The sequence below is a fragment of the Pleurodeles waltl genome, chromosome 12, assembly GCF_031143425.1.
Source record: "Pleurodeles waltl isolate 20211129_DDA chromosome 12, aPleWal1.hap1.20221129, whole genome shotgun sequence".
NCBI lineage: Eukaryota > Metazoa > Chordata > Amphibia > Caudata > Salamandridae > Pleurodeles > Pleurodeles waltl.
This window is the reverse complement of record NC_090451.1, coordinates 619,103,630-619,126,570: the sequence shown is the minus strand read 5'-3', so window position 1 is coordinate 619,126,570 and position 22,941 is coordinate 619,103,630. Positions and strand designations below refer to the sequence as shown.

Here is a 22,941-nt window from a genome sequence, read left to right as displayed (position 1 = left end):
CAAACTTACTTTTGACCTCTGTCTCTGAACTTAGAACAGATGTTACAAGAATAAGATTTAAAGACATCTCAATTGCTAATTCAGTTTCTAAATGAACAGAACACCTGTTCTTTGTCCATTCGCCGGAAGGGTCAAGTGGAATCTAAAAATAGCTCGACCTTATAAAATAAAACTCGCCATAGGGAGTGTTCGAGTAGATTTTTCAAGCCCTGTTATGACTTTGTCAGTGCAGACCTGTTAGCTTTGCCATTCCTTTTTGAGGATGCTGATCAGCATCAGCACAAAACAGGAAAAAACGATTATTGCTGCTGCTGCTGCTGAACAGCATGATGTATAAGTTATGATCTATACATGCACATGTACATGTATGCTTCATGAGACCACTGGCCACCACGGGATCAAGTTCAATATGCATACGCATTCATGATGATGCAACAGCCATTACTTTTTATCTAGCATTACAAAAATGTAATATACTGATCTTGGAGTGATAAATTAAAAATGTAAAACTTTTAAAAATGCAGAATCGCATGGAAAACAGAGATAAGTGGCCAGCTAGCACATTGCAGCTGCCAGAGTCTACAAAAAGCTGTTTTTAAAGAACAGTATGAAGATGGATAGGAGAAGAATGGAAGAACAGTTGGGGGGGCAGGTGGAGTAGTAAAAGAGGAGTTTAAAAATGAAACTGAGCAAAGATGTTTGGGGGAAGCAGTGCATTAGCTGTGGGAAGACGGGCGAAAACAACACGGAGAGCAGGGGTATTTGAGGAACTTGTTTGCTTTTCACTAATGACCGATCTGAAATTCTCATGCACTGACAAAAAAAATCTCTGGAATGCACTTCTTAGTCCAAAGAAGACATTTATTATTTCACTACCAAGGTTCCTAAAAGGAGATTAGCATGTTGAAAGCACACGTTTAAAAATAGTCGCAACAATGAAATGAAAACATACACAAATGATTCTCCACTGCAATATACACAGCAAATATATGTATCTATATTATAATACAAAGCAAATAATTAATAAAAATGCATCACCGTAAGGCCTGTCAGGTGCTTCATCTTTCTCCTGCTAGCAAGCCAATGACCCTGTTCGACTGCGAAAGAGAGATCTCTACCCTCACGGGAAATCTATATCAGGCATCCGACATCTGAATCCTGATTGGGGTCTCTGAATCTCCTACTGTTGAACTGGGTCTCTTTTATATCTTAAAAAATCGAAGAAGGAGCTTTCTGGAAAAAACCCTCAAGTTGCTCAAGAAGTATTCAAATATGCTGGCTAGTTTAGGTATGCTTTGAAAATAACACGTTGGGATTTGGCCACAGTCCCAAGATGTCAAGTCAAAGCAAGGCCGTTCCCTGCCGTCTGAGTACATTCTTATCAACCAAAGCCCTTGGTGGGAATTAATACGAGAACAAGACAGACTGCTTAGTTTACAGTGTAGAAAATTACGGGCAGCCTTTAACATGGCAGTGTCTAATGCTACGATAAAGTCAATAGGCAGAATGAAGCTAAGGCTAAACTGAATACAAAATGGAGTCTGTAACTGGTGATCACTGGACAGCTAAGCCAGGTGCAAAGTGGTGCAACACGAAGTCAGTGGTCAAAACACACATTTCACTACACGAAGTTAGCAGCACATAAAGGCAATAGTAAATAAATACATGCAGTTCTATGGAGTGCCAAAAGAGAAAGAAAAAATTGCCATCCAAATGATAACAGTGGAATGACACAAGTCATTCTTTCAGAGCATAATAAGGAATAAATGCTCAGGAGGCAGTTACAATGAAAAATAGGGAGAGAAGCCATCAAACAAGAAGCAAGGAAATGAAAAAGACAGAAAGCCTGCCAAACTGGAGCAAGTAGAAACCCAAAGCTCACTATAGTGATAGATTTTAATATGTGTTCAGCAACAATACAGCATACATCCTGTCTGTATGCAAGACCTAATAAGGATGCCTTTGTTAAAAAAATTGAAATAAAAGAAAATTAAGAAAATGAATTTAGGTTATGAACTAAACATACTCACCATCAATATCAAGATCCTTGTCCTGTTCGGAAATCAGCATTATACACATTTTAAATATGGTTGCATCGGTAAGGTCCCAAGTAAGGAAAAGAAGGGAAGACCATTTATAGTTGTCATTACCTGAAGCCTCAGAAGAAAGACAATTGAAGAATTTTAGGAAAATATTTGTGAATGTGTCACACTATGATTCCCAACGCCTCATTTCACAATGCCCAGAATGCAACGAGAGCAAGGCCTTCTGGAGAACAGGTTCCACACAGTTTCTAAATTGTGAGACTCTAGGTAGATGATACTTTCTGGGGTAAGATTCTGCATCGTCCTTCATTCTAAAAGCATGCTTACAGTAATGTATAGCTAAAACCTGGAGGGGTATTATTTTTAGAAGGCTGTATAAGAAAAGCACATTAAGCAACCCCAAAAATAAGTGATAATTTGCATTTTGGATACTGTTGCGAAATCGCTTTGGTATTATTTATTGGCTAGTTCCAGGCCTGGACAGAGGAATTAGGATTACCCCAAGAATCGGGAATTGGACTAAAAGCCTTGTGTCTGACAAAATTGTGGTCCAGCACAGTGTTTTGGCACAAAATGTGTAACCAGTTCATGCCACTTTTATTGACCAACCCACAACCTTTGATTAGATCAGCAGCCAAACATTATGGTCAAAGATATATAAATTTGGGACCTCTCAATGTGCTTCTTAGTGTATTAGTGGCTTTACTTTGTGATTATCAACCCATATGCTAATGGAAACTAGTAGCGCATTGTTTAATACCAACTCAAATGGCTTTAAACTGGTGCATTATAGATTAGCTACTGTGTTCCTTCTGTATATCCCATTTGGGAGTATCTCTAGAATATTTGAGGAAGTTTTCAAACCATCATAGGCAGTCTGGGAGTTTATATTCTCCCTTTGGAGCTGATGGGCTCCTATTTGATTTGACTTCAGTAGTTTTACAAAGAGAGTTAGCTCTTCAGCAAATTTATTTGCAGAACCACATCTTCAAGAAAACTGCCAAAAGTAAGGTAATGTCACAGGCAGAATGCATTTGCAAGAGATTTTGAGTCTGGTGTGTCTCTACCAATACCAGATGGCATGAAAAGTAACCCTTATTTAGAGTATTGTCTGTATTTAAAGACCCAAAGCGACTTTAAAAAAAAAAATCCTGCTTCACCATAAAAAGAAGGTATCCATCTAAGCCATACGATTGGATTTGGGAATAGTGTGATGGCACATTTTGTAAGATGTGGTTCTGTATTTTACATGGTATACCATAATCACCACATGCCAAATTAGGTAGAGGGGTTAGAACTGAAGTTAACTTCTGCCTTACGTACAGTAAAAGTGTATATTCATTAAATGTGGAATTGGATTGTAGCAGGATGATGTAAACGCAAGGGTTAATATTTATATTGTAAAGAGCTATACTAGAATGTAGATTTATCAACAAACTAAATCATTGCCTCAAGATGTGGACGCTGCATTCCTTGTGTACACTCACAGCCCCTAAACATTAAAACCATACCTAACACAGAAAAATTATGAGAAAGTACCAAGATGTTTAAAAAATTTAAGGACACAGACTTTGCCTTTGGAAATTAGTACAGGAATTCCCAAGATGTATCCAATATGTACCTTTTTATAGTTTGTGAATTTGGGATCCTGAGATTATTTGATGTGTATTGTTTCTTAGTTTCAATTTTGAAGAAGATATTACCAAAAATATTTAATAGACATAGCATTAGAAAAATAAAGCAGCCCTTGAATTCTGTATATATTGATCATCAACAATGATAAACTGGTATAGCGTTTTTAAATCATTCACATGTTTCCTCAATTTATTTTAAGAGACAAGTATGTACATGTTATGCTTTATTAGGTAGTTGTACGGGTTACCTGGAAATGTTTTGTTACCTTCATTAAAAGGCTTTATCCAAACTAATAAACATTGTTCTGTATTTTTGAGGACTTTTATTTAGAGCTCACAATTGCTGCTATGAAGGCTATCCAAAAAGTTATGTGAAGCAGTTGAAAGTCCTGGGGTCCTTGGTCTTTCTGAGATTTCTCTTCCGATAACCATTGATGAACTCTGTGTTTCCCCATGAACATTCTTAGAGTGCCTATCGTTTTGAAGAGGCTCAAATTGAGCACGGTTAGCACAGCAATTTGGCTGTGCCAAATGGACTTAGTTACTGTTTGGACCCATTGACAGGTGTTGCTTTATATGTGCACCGCCCAGTATTTTTCGGTTGCTTGGAAGCCCTCCCTCAGTAAAGACTGTGAAGAGGGAAAATTGGTAATTGCCTGATTTACAGGTAACATTTATTTTTCTGAGTCTAACTTTTTTTCGCCACAGTCCTGTTGAGTTGTCGTCCAGCTTTTTCTGTACTTCGTACACCAACTGCTGGCAGAATATGATACAGCGGGGTGTGTTCCCTCTTGTAGGCTTGTAGACTGGTAATTTGGTCCTATAGTTACACTTTCCTAACAGTGCTTTTATTAATGAAAAAAATATCATAATTTTTTTAATCATTGTTTGTTGGACTTTTCTCTGATGCCCTCGCCTGTGCAGCACAAGGTTACTTTAAACTTAATATGAGTCTCCCAACTATGGCCCAATATTCTCTTATTTGCATTGGGTTCTGGTGATATTCAGAATGAAATTCAAGATATCCAATGTATATTACAAGGCTATCTTGGGATCAGGCAATCATACTTTCAAAACTAAATAATCTGCCAACATTCCTCTGAATCTACGTGCTTAATTTAGGCAAACATCACATCTAACTTAGTGTTCCTGAAACTCTCAGGAGGGGCTATTGCTGTGTCTACCATCAGGTGACTAGTGACCAGCAATTTCTTATGGGCTGGTGTATGAAATCACTCACTCCACTTGAATTTCTAATATATGTATGTTTTCCTGTTTCTTCTGTAGCTTTATAAGTATTTGTTATATTTTGACAGCTCTTACCTTGAGAAACATTAAATCAAATAAACTAGTAGAGGTTATATCTTGCAGAGCGTAACCAGATACTTTGGTTCAAACCAGGAGGACAAGGTAATGGTGAACTGCGGGATCAACAAGAACCGATTCATAATTTCAGACCAGGAATTTAGGGACTCCACCAGGGTCCCGCTTAAGGTATGTGATTTGGACACTCTGATGATTAGACAATGCAGTGATTCTTCTTTCACATTGGACCGTATTTAAAAGCGCAGATGCAGAACACGCCTATCTATTTCTAATAGCCCATGGTGGCTCATAGGAAGCCAAGATTGTGGGTTAGTTTTATATTGCTATTAATAACGATGGTGGCCTCAGAAAAAGATTTGTTGTTGTTTTTCTATTTCTATCATATTAGAATGGCTCCTAGCAGGCTACCACTGCCAGTTCTTCTTTTGTTTTTATTTGAAGAGGACACACTCCTGGAAAGCTACCCATGTTAGTCCTTCTGTTTCTGAGACAGTCTTGTCCAGGAGAACCAGCATAGCTAGTCATTTAGTATTTCATTTTACAGGGGAGGGGGTATTAAAGAGCTAACCATGTCAGCTCCTTTTGTCTCTTAGGCCAAATTTGTCCTTCAGAGATTTTGCCATTGTCATACTTTACTGTTTCTAGTAGCTCATTGGGGCTCCTCTTTAGTCATCAATGCAACAGTCAGTATATTTGCATGGTAAAATGTGGGTTCTCCAGAGCTGGTCATGTTAGTCCCCATTCTCTTGCCATCAGAAAAGGTTAGGCACCTGGGCAGATATATCTTTTACCCTTCTTTTAACAATTTAAGCTTAGAGTGGGCACCTGGGGATATTGCCATGCTGCTACGTTTTATCCATCTCTCTCAGCAGAGGGATAGTCTCCAAGGAAACAAGTTAAGCCAATTCTTCCACTATCATGTTAGTACCTATTTCATCTTTGGTAGTAGAGGGTGTGCTCCTAGAAGCTAGCCATGGCTGTTTTTATTTCCTTGTGCGAAGATTTTCCTTTTTCAGGGTTTGGTATGTTCTAAAACATTTAGGGGGTCATTATGACCCTGGCGGTATTTTGACCACCAGGGTTAATCTGGCGGTATCACCGCCAACAGGCTGGTGACGTATACCGCCAAATTATGAGTGTGGTGGGTTTGATGCTGCCAACCCTCCACATCTCCACTTATACCGCCACGGCGGTATAAGCTGCTGGACCGGAGATGTTAATCTCTGACCCGGCTGCCCACAGAGTACCGCAGGTGGTATTTTGAGCTGGCCTACCGCCATGGTTTCCGCAGCGTTAGCAACGCCATGAAAACCATGACGGTAGGGCCTACCGGTGACAGGGAATTCCTTCTCTTTCACCGGTAGGCGGCTCTCCCACCCCCTCAGGAAGCACCTAACCCACTCACCCCCATTTAAAACTCCCCCATCTGATCCAAACACACACATCTCCACCCCCTCCGATGCACACACTCATCCCACCATCCCCTCAGATTAATTCACAAACACCCTCACCCCCGTGCACGCACACACCCGCAGACACGCACACACTCACACACACAACACCCGTTCTTGCACACGCATTCATACAGACATCCCATTCAGGCACACATACACACTGACATGCACACACTTCAACTTTCGTACATGCATTGACTCACATGCATACAACCATGCATACACCACAACACTCAGACGCATTCACATACGCACAAATACATTCATACACACACACACAGACAGACACCACACACACACACACACAACACCCCCACGCCCATCCCCTCTCGGGCGCCGAACTTACCTTGTCCGTCGAGAAGGTCGTCTGACAGGGAACGGGAAGGGGCACTACTACTGCCAGCAGCACACCGCCAGGCCGTAGTAATGGCCTTAATACGGCTGGCGGCGTCCTACTGGCGGGGTGGTGCTGTGGTAGTAGTGCCAGGGCGCCACCGTCAGCCAGCATGGCTACTGCAGGATTTCCGCCCTTATTGTGGCGGAAATCCTTCAGTGTCCCTAACATGGCGGGTGGAAGGCCACCAGCACTGGCGGGCTTCTGGTGCCCGTGGCATAGGCGGTTTTCAGTGAAAACCGTCAATGTCATAATGAGGGCCTGAGTGTGGTGTTGTTCATCACCAAGGCACCAGATAACATTTTAACATTTTGAAATGGGAGTAGCTTATTCAACTTTTTTTTGGCCTTGGGTGGTAATAGCATATGTTTTGTGGAGTAAATTATGTTTCTGATGGGACTTCTAACCATAGATTCCTCACCTTTTGAATATTCCCCAGGAGTCAGATTTGATCCCTAGATTTTTTAGCAGTATCTCTGCGCACTGGTAGGTGGCACCCTATGACTCCACACTGATGCCATTACTGATGGAAATTAGGTGCAGTTCCTAAATAGCAGTACTGCTGTGTAGTATATCCCTCAACTTGTCACTGCACTACCCACATTTTCTGGGTCGTCTTTGACAATGAGACAGATCAAAGAGTTTACGCAATGCCATGCTCCGCCTCTTCGGATCCTTACCCACTTACTCTGGTGTGCCTTTGGGTCCCAAAGAGCTGTGAGACCCTCCATCTCTTTTACCACTGGCGGGTTTTCCCCTTGGCACCAGTTGGACCCTTAGAATCCATCACTAGGCCTCATCCAGCTCCTGTTCCAACTCCACCTCCAATGCCACGTTCTGAGCTGGTCCCCAGAGCCTTGACATTGATGCCGACTCCATCAATGGCAGAGGATAAAGTGCCAATTGGGCTGTCTGACTTTGAGTCGGCACTGCTACGACCTTGTGCTATAACCACTGAAGTACAGACTCCCCCATGTGATTTTCCACCCCCGGAAAAAAGGATTCCTATGTTGTATTCCTTATTTTGCACAGGTTTGGACAATGATTATGATGTGGGTGATGAAATAGAGCAACCATAACACAAGGAAAATTGGTTTAATGACCTTCAAGAAACCAGAAGCCTTGATACTTCCCCTGAGTTGGGTCTCCTGTCTCCTACTGGTCATGCCACTGAGAAGAGTGCTTCTTATGCCATGATCATGTGCAGGGCAGTGAAGTTCTTGACCTCCAGTTCCCAACCTTATATGTCAAAGCCAATGTCTTGATGGAAGGTCTGCATCTGGGGTAAACATTCACTGAGCTCCTTCTGCACTTCAATGAAGCTTTTACAGATACCTTTTTGTGGGCTAGGACCAAATTGTGTTCTGGTCTCCAAGATTCCACCGCCCTGCTCTGGGGTGAATCTGCATTTTTGTCCCAGCACCCATCCCTCAAAGCTTGGTAGTTCAGGTGTCTACAAGTCAGACAAACCCAAATAGCTTCCTGATGGGGAGTTCAAGTCTGTGGAGACCTTTGAGAAGAGGGTATTTTCTTCCATCAGCTTGGCCCTCAAGTCTGAGAACGGCAACTGTCTCCTGGACTTCTATTCCCACACTCTTTGGGATTTGGTGGCTCAAGTCATCTCCGGTATCCCAGAAGACCTCCAACCTGTCCTAACCGGAGTCATTCAGGATAGGGGTGATGCGGCCAAGTTCATGATTCGTTGTGGCTTGGATACCACCAGTTCCATTGGGCTGGCCATTGGCACCATTGTCGCCATTCGCAACCACACCTTTCTGTAGTCAGCTGGTTTTTCAAGCAATTTCCAATTGTCCATTAAGGTCATGCCCTTTCAACCGACCTATTTGGAGAAAAGGTAAATTCTGCTCTGTAGAGGTTCAAGGAGAGCAGGACCACATTGTGCTCTATGCAGTTATTTACCCCGCCCCACCAGCCACATCAGCGATACCTTTGCTTTCGAGGCTTCAGCAAAGGTATCCTATGCCGTCAACCAATTGAGTCGCCACATGGTGCCCAGCAGTTCTGCAGCTGCGGTGCCAACTCCACCACTGATAGGGTCACTGAGCCTCCTCAGTCCACTCTCCCACCTCTCACCCCTCTCCACCAGCCAAACTTCTTCAACCTGCTCTTAGTGGAGCACAGCCACCTGGCTAGAAGCAGGATATGACAATACTTGCAGGGCTGGAAGACCATCACATTGAACAGATGCAGATAGATCAAAATAGGTACTCCTTGCCCTTTTGCCACTCTGCCACACATTCTGCCATCCCCAGGGCTATTAATGGAGGACCATCTGTCCGTCTTATAGCAGTAAGTGCAAGTATTTTGGACTTTCGCCAGAAGTAGAGCGTGGTTGTTATTCCCTCTACCATCTGGTGCCGAAGATTGATGAGGTCTTCGTCTGATTTTAGACTTATGCCCTCTCTGTGGCTTTGTCCTAAAGGAAAAATTCAAGATGCTTACAATGGCCAAGTTTTGGCTGCCCTCGACCCTGGAGACTAGATGGTAGCGTTAGGCCTGCAGGATGCCCATTTTCATATACCCGTCCTCCAGGCCCATCAGCGCTACCTGCGTTTCCTGGTGTGACAGGGACACTATCATTTTGCTGTGTTCTCCTTTGGTCTCAACAGTTCCCCTCAGATGTTCATGAAAATGATGATGTGATAGCAGCACACCTTGGAAGGTCAGGATCTCCTGTCTTCCCTTACTTTGATGACTGGCTGTTGAAGGTGGGCTCATCCTAGGCAGTCGTCAACCACTTCCAGACTACTATGTACCTCTGATCATCTTCGGGGCTCACTATCAATCATGCTAAAAGACACACCAAACTACCTCTCAGATGCTCCTCCTTATCTTAACCATTTTGCACATGGTTCAGTTTCGTGTCTTTAAACCGGAAAGAAGAATCCAGGCAGACATTTGGGTTATGATCCCGATCTTTCAGCTGCTCTCTTGGATTTCAGTGAGGTTGACTTTGAGGTTAGTAGGACTGATGGCCTCCTGCATACTAGTGGTCAAGCACTCCAGGTGGCATATGCAGGCTCTGCAGTGGGATTTAAAGTCTCAGTGGTCCAACATCAAGTGGACCTCTCTGACCACATCTAGATCTCGAAAAAGACTGTGAAAGATCTTCAGTGGTGGTTACTGGACAGCGATTGGGTCAACCGCAGACCACTCTTTCTAACCCACATAGAGTTGACAGTGGGGACCGAAGCGTTCCTACTGGCTTGAAGTGACCATCTGGGAGAGGTGGAGATTAGTCTTGTGATCTCTGGCAGAGACCTGGCTTCAAATCAACCTCTTAGAGCAGAGGGCCATCTGCTTGGCATGAAAGCCTTCCTTCCATCAATCAAGGGAAGGTTGATGCAGGTGCTTATAGACAACAGCACTGCCATGTGGTATTGCAACAAGCAGGACGGTGTGGGTCCAGGAGCCTGTGCCAGGAGGCACTACGCCTCTGGACCATTAAGGGATTTCCAGGTTATGAACCCCATGGCAGGATCTTTGAATGACAAGGCAGATTATCTCAGGCATCGACACGGAGGTGGTGCAGTGTCTCTTTCATGAGGAGAACTTTGTTACGATATGTTGGCCACTGCCCAAAAACACAATGTTAGTAGTTTTGCATGTTGGAGTTTTCCAGATGCCTCATGCTAAGGGACACATTTGGCCTTGAGTGGAACTCAGACTCCTGTATGGCTTTCCGCCATTACCACTCCTTCCCAGAGATTTAAAGAAGATCAGGAAAGACTGGGCCAATGCCATCCTAGTGGCGCCAGACTTGCCACAGAGAGTATAGTATCCCGAACCCCCGAGCTTCAGCATCTGCCCTCTGATCAGGCTGCCCCTCCAGGAGGACTTGCTTTCATAACAGCAGGGCAGGTTTCTGCACCTGGGGGCGTCACAATCTCCACCTCCATGCTTGGATATTAAGCAGGGATAGTTGAACACCTTCGACCTTCCTCTGGAGGTGGTGGATGTCATCTTAGCGGCCAGGTGTCCTTTAACGAAAACTGTATACGCCTGTTGTTGTGACAGATTTGTGGTGGTTTGGTGTGGTGCATGCCAGATTGACCACCTCCAGGCCATATTATCTGGTATTCTGTTTTTTGCTTTGTTTCTTGCCAAGCATGGCTTCCCTTTGGGCACAGTTAAGGGGTACCTTTCAGCTTTTTTGGCATTCTTATGGTTGCCAGACCCTGGTTGTGATGTGTTTTTGAAAGGTTTCCAACACTTGTTTGCTCCTTCTCCTTTGTTCATGCCTCCATGGTATTTTAACTTGGTACTCACATGGTTGATGTGCACTCTATTTTGGGCCACTTACAGCTGTCCCTTGTGACTACTCACCCTCCATACGGTGTTCCTTGCCATCATCTGGGTGAGGTGAGTAAGAGTCAAGCTTTATGTGTTAACCCACAGTAGACACCTTTCTTCCAGACAAACTGGTTGTGCAGACAAGAGCATCCTTCTTGCCAAAAGATGTGACACCTTTGCATGTTGATCAAACAAGCCAGCTGACAGTGTTCTATGCTCCACTTCATTCCTTTGAGGAGGAGAGACTCCATCACTTGGACCCAAAAAGAACGCTGGACTTCTACATCGATCCTACCAAAGAACACTGGGTGGATGATCAGCCCTTTGTGGAAGTCAATGGGGCGAAAAAAAGCAAGGCTATGCAGAAGAGGACCATCTCCACTTGGATTGTACTTTACATTGAGATCTGGTACTCATTGGCCAAATGCAGCCTCCAGAAGTCCTGCAAGCCCTTTCTACCAGGCCCAAAGCTGCAACCACTGTATTGGCATGTGGAGTTCTGTCCTGGATTGTGGGCAGGTGGCTCCATAGGCGGCACTTCATATGAAAACGAAGCACTACAGTCTGGACAGCCAAGTTTGCTTAGAGTTGCTCTTGGTGCTACAGGTCTTCTTGGTTTGAGCCACTGCACAGACCAAGTTCTGGTATCAAATCAAAAGGTGAGGATTCTGCGGTTAGACGTTTCAATCAGAAGAACAAGTTACTTACTTTCAGTAACACTCTTTCTGGTAGAGATGCTATCTAACTGCAGATTTCTCACTGTTTTTCATATCCTCCAAGTTCTGTGAATTGAGCTCCATTCTTTAATAAGATCCCAAGTCTAGGAATCTGCACACTAGTCAAAGCCATTTTCCTGTTGGGGCTTTGCCTTTGGGGATGCGGACAGCTCTTAAAAGCAACTGATGTCAGCTTTATGGGAGTAGCACCTTTCTGGGGCACAGTCACAGTGCTCAAAAGTTTCAGAATCCAGTCTGAAACCTGGGGAATATCCAAAGGGGAGGAATCTGCGGTTAGATAGTGTCTACCAGAAAGACCACTCCCAAAGGTAAGTAACTTGATTGCTTTTTGCTTTTCGTACATTGGTTACTACACTTCACTGCAAAGTTTATAGCCCGTTGTTGATAAATGGGCAGATTGGTCTTGCCCCAGAAATTAGTAGACCAAATCAACCGCTCTGTTTAAAATGCCACGAACAATGACTCTGTGTTGGAGGAAGAGCAGTTCAGATCCCTTAAAAGAGGATAAACTGGAACTACTAATTAAGAAATACTGATATACCCAGAAAAACATACAGAGCTGAAGAAGAACTTTGCTTATTTTGTTGCAACCAATTGACCTAAATGAAGAATGCATTTGTATCATAAAGGCCTTCTCCAGCTCACACGGCAACAATTGTATATCTCCTCCCTTTGGTGTGGGCAGCTCATCCCTTTATCGGAACATGTAATTGGAGCACTGTTGGCAAAATGAGGGGGTGAAAAGCTATGTTTCAAATAACACCTTCACACTTTTTTGAGCTTATTGCCCCCAGTAAAACTCCTAGAATTGACCTTCAATTTATACACTGAAAGTGAGAAATATTATTTATAAGGATTCAGAGTGAAATCAAAATTAGTATACATTGTATTGTTTGAACTATGAATGTTAATTGATTTCAGTTGGATCCTTTCTCCTAATTTCCTTTGTCCTTTTCAGAGGGCGAATATGTGCCCTATCAATAACTTAGAAGAAGGACAGGCTGCAACCCTCACAGAGGATGTTCTGAGTCGTGGTGTCGATGTTGGGGTCGCTGTAATCTTGCAAACAGCCAATCAGAAAATCCTACTGACCCGAAGATCACCCACTCTCCGCATCTTTCCTAATGTCTGGGTGCCACCAGGTAGGGTCGGGGCAGGGCTGGGTTGCAACCTGATTAGCTCTGTGAGTGTATGTGTTTCTGGCTGAGATTGAAGGACAGGAGATGTGCTGTACTTTCAGTGTGATATGTGCATTTTTGCGTTTTTCAAAGAACAGTACAGACGCTAGACATATATTTGCATAGGATAGTACCATCCCCTCTAATTATAAAGTAGATGCTATTAGATTGAGAATACCTGTGCTTTCATTTTCCATTGTAATCACTGGAGATTTCCAGGTGCATTGCAAGACCTATATGTTCATAGAGAAGACATTATAGTAGCAAAACAATTACTTTTTTTGTGAATGATGGGTGATTTGGAACTCTACTCATAAAGGGTATAACAGCTATGAGCTTCCATGTACCAGAAGGAGGAATCCTTAACACTTAAATGTAATGACAACAATTGTTTTCTGTACTAACACATATATTGTTGTTTAACTAAGAACAACGGGCCGTATTTCGAGTTTTATGGACGAGATACTTCATCAAAACTTCAGGGATATTTTGTCCGCTGCATTGCAGTGCCAAAGGCAATAATGCACTTGCATTGCAGGGGATGCGATATCAGCCACATTTGTTACAATGTATACTATCGGCCTTTACTCTTTGTTGCGGTAGATGCAGATGGACTAATTAATTTACAAATGCGGGTTCAAACAGGTTGTATAAAAAGGTTGTTTAATTAACAAACTTCTCTCAGGGCTGGTCCCAAATTAAATGGCATGCTAAAAAGTGGCACATGTGCAATTCCAAAAGTGTATTTAGCTACAGAGTGATAACGGCGTAGGACCAAGGGTAGATGGATGGATGGAGCTGTTCAGTCAAAGTCTTTCCAGGTTTTTCATCTAGACGTGAATCCTAGTGTTATTGTCACATAAGAGGACATTTTGATTAATTCATTGTTCAAGGATCTTCTGTATAACAAAATGAAAAAAAAGTATTAAAAAAAGAGGATCCTTGTCACAGGAAAAGACAGAAAAATCAAAGTTAGTTGGGATTAATTAAAAAATAAGTGGTTTGCAGCACCTGAGAATAAGCTGCAAACAGAGGAACATGTGAAGGACTGTAGAACTCGGACCTTTTAGGAAGCCGGATGCAAGTAAATATGGAAGGGCCCAAAAGGGTCCCCAGGACCTTAATCATAAGTAGGAGTAATAAATATTCCTGTGTTGTATTAGTTGGTGACAAGGTGAAAAAAGGTGTAGGGAGAAAGGAAGAACTTCCAGAGTATGATTTGGGTAGGTTGATAGCTGTAAATTGAGCTAGTGATCGGAACAGGGTGAGGTACTGAAAATGAAAAGTTATCCCAATTAATTCAGAACTTACACGTTGTTGATTTTGGAGTCTTGGTAAGTCCCAAAAAACTGGAGAGACACCAACTAGGTGCAGCATAGGGATCACTAAAGCGGCACCTCGAACGTTAGTGTAATACATAAGGCAATTTAAACATATGCACACTGAAAGTGGCAAACCAGTGTTGAAAGTAGCCATGTCCACACATAAGGTCAATATCTGAGCTAGGGAACCTGAGACATTGGTTCTAATCACAGTATCTGGAGGGCACTAACATATGTGATATAGTGGAAATCCCATTAAATCCTTGTGCCTCAAATAAGTATGTACAAATAAGGAATATAAAAAATGCACAGCACATGTTAGCATTTGTCATTCCCTCCCTTACCATCACATTATAATTTATGTGACTGAACTCTAAACACAGAGCTGTTTTATGTAAATCACCTAATCTCTGAGATGGTTCTGCCACAGTAAAAAATATTTTCTGTATGGTGCTCCACTGATCATTTGAACGAGGCTTATGTTATATAAAATACCTAAAAATAAATATGTTTCCTTATCTATTTATTTGAAGACACTGACAATACCTTTATGATGAGATGATGTGAAAAATGACAACATTGAGATGTTGTGGAACTGGGAAATCTAGCATTGTCCGCATCCTTTAAATTATTACTGGTGGTGCCTCCAACATAGGGTCATGAGGGCCAGATACCTGCCTAATTGTTAAAATAACCACTGTATACACATATACATTCCATTTAAAATTCATTGTATGCACATTAAGTTTATATGGTTCATGTGAAAATCAGACATGAATCAGACCCCACCTGACCGACAATGGACATCCCTAAATGTATTGTGAGCGCAAGAGTCTTGCATAGGCAGTTGGTGGAAATGTAGTTGAGGAGGAATCTACCACTGAAGCAGGGGACTTCCTACTGTGTTCAATGAAGATTTCGAACGGCTTTCCTGTACGTCTTGTGGATATTTGTGCTGCCTTTGCAACATATTTTGTCTTTCATGAGGAGGAACTTTCCTGTGGCTGCTGAGCAAGTACTTATTAAGGCCAAGTTAAGTGTCCGATACCTTTCATATTCATATGCTCAGGTATCACCTCATTTTCTCAGAATCTGGTACAGCTACTTTCTTATGCCTTGGTACATTCTCATTTGTGCAATCCTGGACTTAGGGCCTCATTCTAAGTTTGGCTGGCGGCGGGCGCCGCCAGCCAAACGGGAACCGCCAAATGGCCGCTCCGCGGTCAGTAGACCACGGATGCCATTCTGGCTTTCCCGCTGGGCCGGCGGGCGACCGCCAAAAGGGCGCCCGCCGGCCCAGCGGGAAAGACCCTGCAACAAGGAAGCCGGCTCCGAATGGAGCCGGATGAGTTGCAGGGGTGCGACGGGTGTAGTGGCACCCGTCGCGATTTTCACTGCAAAGCAGACAGTGAAAATCTTTATGGGGCCCTGTTAGGGGGCCCCTGCACTGCCCATGCCAGTGGCATGGGCAGTGCAGGGGCCCCCAGGGGCCCCACGACACCCGTTCCCGCCATCCTGTTTCTGGCGGTGAAAACTGCCAGAAACAGGCTGGCGGGAAGGGGGTCGGAATCCCCATGCAAGCAGCGCCGCCATGGAGGATTCCCTGGGCCAGGGGAAAACCGGCGGGAAACCGCCGGTTCCCCTTTTCTGACCGCGGCTTTACCGCCGCGGTCAGAATGGCCCTGTAAGCACCGCCAGGAATGACCCCCTTAGTCCTTTAGTTGCTGCCATTGTATGCTAAGAACAGCTGCACATACCCAGGTACTTCCATCATGTTCCAAGTGCAGGCTCAGTACTGAGAACCTGTCATTCCAGCGTCCATTTCATAGGCTCAAATACAGCTTCACATGCCTAGATATGCCTTCATTTTCCTATTTACAACTTCATTATGCTTCTATTACCCCAGTGTCCTAGGTATCTGTTAGAAATCCAGTTTCTGATTGGCAGAGTTATGCACCCTGTCCAAGCAGAAACCACAATCCTAGTCAGGGTAAATCAGCTACACACCCTAAATTAGCCTGTGCTCACCCACTGGTAGCTTGGCACAGAGCAGTAAGCCAGTGTGTAAAGTATTTGTGCAACACTTAAAACAGTGTAAACACCACACAGAAATAATCCACACCAAGTTAGAAAAGTAGATCTTGTTTCAATTAACAAAACAAGACCAAGACAACAAAAATTCAGTTGGTCGGAGTCAAGATATGAATTTTAAAGAATATCTGCAATTGTAGTGCTTAGAACCTTAAAGTGCAACCTTGGCTATCTGGTCGCGCTAAACCGGGGTAAATCCAAAGTTCAGGCTGACCGTCATGGAGCGTGGGTCGACTACAGCGACCAACCTTTTCCCGCTTACACAGTACCTTGTGTGGAGGATTGGGTCGTTGTTGAGGTTCCAATGCGAGGAGCAGAGGAGACGATTCAAAGGTGATGCGTCCATTCAGATCCGCACAGTCACGGGATGCGTCGTCCTCGTTGAGCTATGCAGTTATCAATCCTTGAGCAGCGGTGCAGATTCAAACTCTTTGCAAAGGTGATACGTCGTTGTCGAGCCGCGAAGGTAAGGCGGTGAGGCCGAAGGCGATGTGCTGGTTCTGATTTGTGCAGTTGATGTTGCAAAGTCTTTTTTTCTCAGCGGCAGCTACCATGCACTGGGAGGCAACGCAGTGGTTACGATCAGTGCAACAGCAGTGATACATCAAGAAATGCAGCACAGACTTACCCGCTTCCAAGGGCCCAGGACTGGATTGGCACCACTTGGCAGGGCAGGAGTCGCAGGTGGCAGAACCCTGGTGCTGTGGGATATGCAGGCAGAACATAAGGCAGAACATAATCTATTGGAGTCACTTGGTTCTGGGGATGTGGAGCTTCAAGTCCAGTCCTTCTCACTCTCATTCAAGGAAGCAGCAGGGCAAGCACAGCAACGCAGGAGTCTAGCAAAGTTTCAGCAGAGTGACTGCCCCTTCAGCACAGCAGTCCATCTTCCTGGCAGAGTATCATCCGGTCCAGAAGTAAACTTATTTGGTAGGGTCAGAAGTCCAGTTCTTATACTCGGTGGTGCCTTTGAAGTGAGGGTGACTTCAGAGAGAGGCGTGAAGTGCACACAGGCCCTCGCTTTCCTGCCCTGGCCCAAACACAGTAGGCCAGGGGGGTGTGCAGCTCTTTAAGTGGGGACAGACAGAGCCCTCTTCAGGTGCAAGTGTCAGCCCCTCCCTCCCATCTAGCTCAGGAAGATCCAGAAGCCTGGTGATGGGCCATCAGGATGTAAATGGCACACCTCAGATTCCTTTGTGCTTGACTTTCTAGAGGGAATGCACAAAGCCCAGCCTTCACTCAACCCAGATGTATACTGGAGGAAGGCAGCACACACACTGGGCTTAGAAGCATTAAAATGCTAACTTTCTAAAGGTGGCATTTTTAAAGTTGTAATCATAAATCCAACTTTACCTTTAAGGGGGTTTTATTATTACAAGCACATAGGTACCAAATACAACAGTCCTATTCCTTCTCAGTCAGAAATTACGCGTAATAGGCGTATTAAGGAATCCCCAATGTTATCCTATGAGAGGGTTAGGCCTCACAATAGTGAAACATGAAATTTAGGCCCGCATTACAACATTAAAAGGCGCTTACCGCCGTGCAGAAGACCGCCAATACACCGCCGTGGCCGCGGTAGACCGCCACAGCTATTATGACACACATTACGGAATCCGCCGAAATACAGACATCCACACAACACCGCCACACCAAAGGTCAGCGATAAACACGCGGAAACAAATCCTCCACCTCCACGCCAACAGAAACACGCCCATGACATTACGACCCACGAATCCACGCAGCGGTCTTTCAACCGCGGTATTCCATTGGCGGTACACACCGCTGCGCTCAAAATACACACACACCTCCAAAACACCGCCACATTGGACAATAACAAATACACACACCTGATACACATACACACACCACTCCCACACACCCCACACAATATAAAACCCACACCCACATCACCCACAAACCCTACGACCACAAATTAGAGACGAAGGCCAGAGAGAGACAGCACAGAATACATAACACCATCACACAGAGGCACACTACACCATCACCCACACAACATCCACGCACAAAACAGCACATACCACTACACTCACCACACTCATCAACACATACACCACCCCACACATCACACACACACCACCCCACACATCACACACAACACCCCATGTCACGCCAAAGACCCCCCCGCTTCTCCGAGGAGGAGCTCAGGGTCATGGTCGAGGAAATCATCAGGGTAGAGCCACAGCTATTTGGCTCACAGGTACAGTACACATCCATAGCCAGGAAGAAGGAGCTATGGCAAAGAATAGTCGACCGGGGCAACGCTGTGGGACAGCACCCAAGAAATAGGGAGGACATCAGGAAGAGGTGGAACGACCTACGGGGGAAGGTGCGTTCAACGGTATCCAGGCACCACATTGCGGTACAGCGGACTGGTGGCGGACCCCTACCTCCTCCCCCTCAACTAACAACATGGGAGGAGCAAGTCTTGTCCATCCTGCATCCTGAGGGCCTCGCAGGAGTCGTTGGAGGAACGGACACTGGTAAGTATAATCTTCACTATCATATCCCCCACCATACCTGCATGCTATCACACACCCCCACCCTCACACCCTCCCCTATCACCCTACCTCCTCACTAACCTACCCATAACACCAACCACCCATCCCAACCCTAAGACCTGCATGACACAACTCAGCATGGACACCCATCACTAAAGCATGCCCACTGCCAGATCCACAACACCCCACAAACATCACCACACAAGCCCCCACACAGGAATGCCTGCACTGGGGTTCACGCACACCCAACCATTGCACACCATGAAACACACACATGCAATAATCATGCACTTATACCCCCGCAGGAACCCGAAGGAACGTCACCACACCAGAGGGTCCAGACAACACCACTCCACCCCGAGAAGAGGCCCACAGTGACGACAGCAGCTCTGCCCTACTGGATCTTGATGACCAGCCCGGTTCATCGTGGGCCTCAGGACAGTCGGTTCCCCTTGCCCAGCCACAGCCCAACACCGAACTGCCACCCTATGGGAACACCAGCACAGCACCCACCCAGCGGGCCCATACCTCCCTACCCAGGACAGGTCAATCAGCGGTGTGTCCACCACTACAGGGCACCCAGGCTAACCCAACACCCCAACAACAACAGGGACCTCGGGGCAGTGGTAGTGGGCACACAGTCCAGGGGACGGAGGCAAAGGAACACAGGGGAACTGGGAGGGCTGCTGTGTGACAGGGGGCGGACAGGCCAAGGGAACCTACTCTCAACGAGGCCCTCTCCTCCATCATGGGAGCATACCACCACTCCCAGGACACGATGGCAACGGTACTGGCCAAGTTGCAGGAGACCCTGCGTCTGCAGGAGGAACAGGATTTGGGGTTCAGGGAGGAGCTCAGGACCATCGCCTCCGCCCTGGGCACCATCGTAGGGGTGCTGAAGGACATTCAAAAGACCTTGAGGGACACCGTGGCACTCCAAGGGGCCCCTGACACTAACCAGGACGACGAAATGCCCACCACCTCCGCCGGCGCTAGTGGACAGGAGGCACCGCCACAGGACCAACACACCAGCACCCCACCCCCTGCAGACGGACAACCACCACGAAAGCGGGCCCTGAGATCCAGGAACAGGACAGAGCAAGATGGCAAGACCCTCGCCAGGAAATAAGACCACCCTGATTGTCCCCCCACTGTCCCACTTTGATACCTTGTCCAGATTGAAACTGCCCCAGCTCCACTTCCAATGGCCAGATGTGCAATGTACCTGTGAGACTAACAGACTGGACTCTGCCATGGACATTCTTCCACCATGACCTCTCCCCATTTCACAACCCCCCTACATTTTTATGCACTTCAATAAACACCCTTGAAACCTCAATAATATTGGAGTCAGTCAATGATTTTGAACTTTGTATTGTCAATTACAGTGTTAAAAAAGGTTAACCATTGGAAGGTCAACATACCAATGTCACACATCACAAGCCTTTCAAGGGTGCAAGCTGTTGACACGTAGGTTACCACATTACTGAAACTGAAATGGAAGGGGACAACTCAGTTACCAAATAGGGAGGGAAATGTAGATACAGGATAGAGGTAGACGTGTGAAAGTGAATGTAATGGTAAAAATGAAAATGTTCTCACCTGTGTCTCATTGATAATATTGCTGTATGACTGACTCCCTGTTGTCGTTCTCATCTTCATCAGCTTCATCCTCATCACTGTCCACAGGCTCCACAGGCTCAACCGCTGCAACAACACCGTCATCTGGATCATCCTCCTGCAGAAAACGCACCTGGCATCGCAATGCCAAGTTATGGAGCAGGCGATGATGATGTCGCACACCTTCTTCGGTGAGTATAATAGGGACCCACCTGTCATATGTAGGCACCTGAACCTGGCCTTAAGGAGGCCGAAGGTCCGCTCGATCACCCTCCTAGTCCGCCCATGGGCCTCATTGTACCGTTCCTCTGCCCTGGTCCTGGGATTCCTCACTGGGGTCAATAGCCAGGACAGGTTGGGGTAACCAGAGTCCCCCAATAGCCATACACGGTGCCTCTGGAGTTCACCCATCATATCAGCGATGCTGCTATTCCGCAGGATGTAGGCGTCATGCACTGAGCCAGGGAACATTGCATTTACCTGCGAGATGTACTGGTCTGCCAAACAGACCATCTGGACATTCATCGAATGATAACTCTTCCTGTTCCTGTACACCTGTTCATTCCTGCGGGGGGCAGAGCTACATGGGTCCCATCAATGGCACCTATGACGTTGGGGATATGTCCAAGGGCATAGAAGTCACCTTTCACTGTAGGCAAATCCTCCACCTGAGGGAAAATGATGTATCTCCTTACGTGTTTCAGCAGGGCAGACAACACTCTGGACAGCACGTTGGAAAACATAGGCTGGGACATCCCTGATGCCATGGCCACTGTCGTCTGAAAAGACCCACTTGCAAGGAAATGGAGCACTGACAGGACCTGCACGTCAGGGGGGATTCCAGTCGGATGGCGGATTGGTGACATCAGGTCTGGCTCCAACTGGGTACATAGTTCCTGGATTGTGGCACGGTCAACCGGTAGGTCACGATGACATGTCGCTCTTCCATTGTCAACAGGTCCACCAGCGGTCGGTACACCGGCGGATTCCGCCATCTTCCAATATGTCCCAACTGACTGTGCCTAAGAAGGACAACAGCGAAGAAACTGTCAGCATTCCTCCAGGTATGTACCCACAGTCACACACAAGACTACAACAGACAATTAACCCATCCGGGAAAAGTATTGAGTGTAGGCCTCGGTATGTGTGACGCAGTAGTAAATGAAGCCATGTGGGCCCCTGAAATGGCGGCTGCCTGACCTCTAAACTGGGACATTGGAATTGTGGGGTAACTGCGCTGGCGTTGGACCCCGTCGCGGTAGGCGGTCGTAGAGCGTGGCGCAATGCTGCATTGGTTAACACTGGACCCTATGGGTCCCAGGAGCCAATGAACAGGTGCGCTGGCGGTTATGATGCGCACCGCCGCGGACATCACCACCATTTTCTATCTCTTCAGTCACTAGATACCTGCCCTTCGACAGGAGAGGACCTACACTGCTAGTGCTGCTGTGACCTCGGTCTGGAAGCGACGATGGCTGCTGCGTCTGGGGAAAGGGCCCCTGCCTTCACTGCACAGGATTTGGAGAAACTTGTGGATGGGGTCCTCCCCCAGTATACTCTACTGTACGGTCCTCCAGACCAACAGGTTAGTACACAGGGAGCACGTTGTATGGGCTAGGCCTGGGTGGAGAGGGCTGGGTGGATGAGGGAAGGGGTCAGAGTACATAGAACAGTCATGCATGGGGATGAATGGGCCACAGGGATAAAGTTGGGAGGGGGCCAATTACAACGACGGTGCAGTAGGTAATGACTGTTCCTCTTTCCTTGTGCATGTCATGTAGGTCAGCGCCCACCAGAAGAGGGACATTTGGCGTGCCATCGCCAATGAAGTTCGGACCCTGGGGCCCCACCCGAGACGGGGCACCCACTGCCGGAAGAGATGGGAGGACATTCGCCGCTGCAGCAAGAAGACGGCGGAGGCTCAGCTGGGGATGGCCTCCCAACGTGGGAGGGGTGCCCGTCGCACCATGACCCCCCCTGATGTTCCGGATCCTGGCGGTGGCCTACCCGGAGTTGGATGGGCGCTTAAGGACATCACAGCAGACACAAGGGGGTGAGTACAATCTCATCCTATGGAATTTGCGTGCAGTGGAGCTGTCTGGGTGGGGGTTGTGGGTTGTGGGTGTCCCTAGGGCAGGGCGAGTTAGGTAGGCAAGGGCCCTCCGGTATGTAGGGCCATGTGGCACTCCACCCCAGCTCCAAAAAAAAAACAAATCGATGTATAGTTGCCCCTTTGCCATCCATGTGGGCTGATTTCTACCATTGCCATGTAGGCCATATCCCAGAAATAACATGTGCAGAGGT

General features: G+C 46.1%; 1 protein-coding gene across 1 annotated transcript in view; it reads left to right on the top strand.

Annotated features, from left to right (window-relative positions):
• NUDT17 (nudix hydrolase 17) overlaps window positions 1–22,941 on the top strand; it is a 118,892-nt gene that overhangs the window by 42,701 nt on the left and 53,250 nt on the right. The window contains exons 2-3 of the mRNA XM_069217940.1: window positions 5,051–5,173; window positions 12,863–13,046. Coding sequence (XP_069074041.1) covers window positions 5,051–5,173; window positions 12,863–13,046 — 307 coding nt within the window. The remainder of the gene's footprint in view (window positions 1–5,050; window positions 5,174–12,862; window positions 13,047–22,941) is intronic.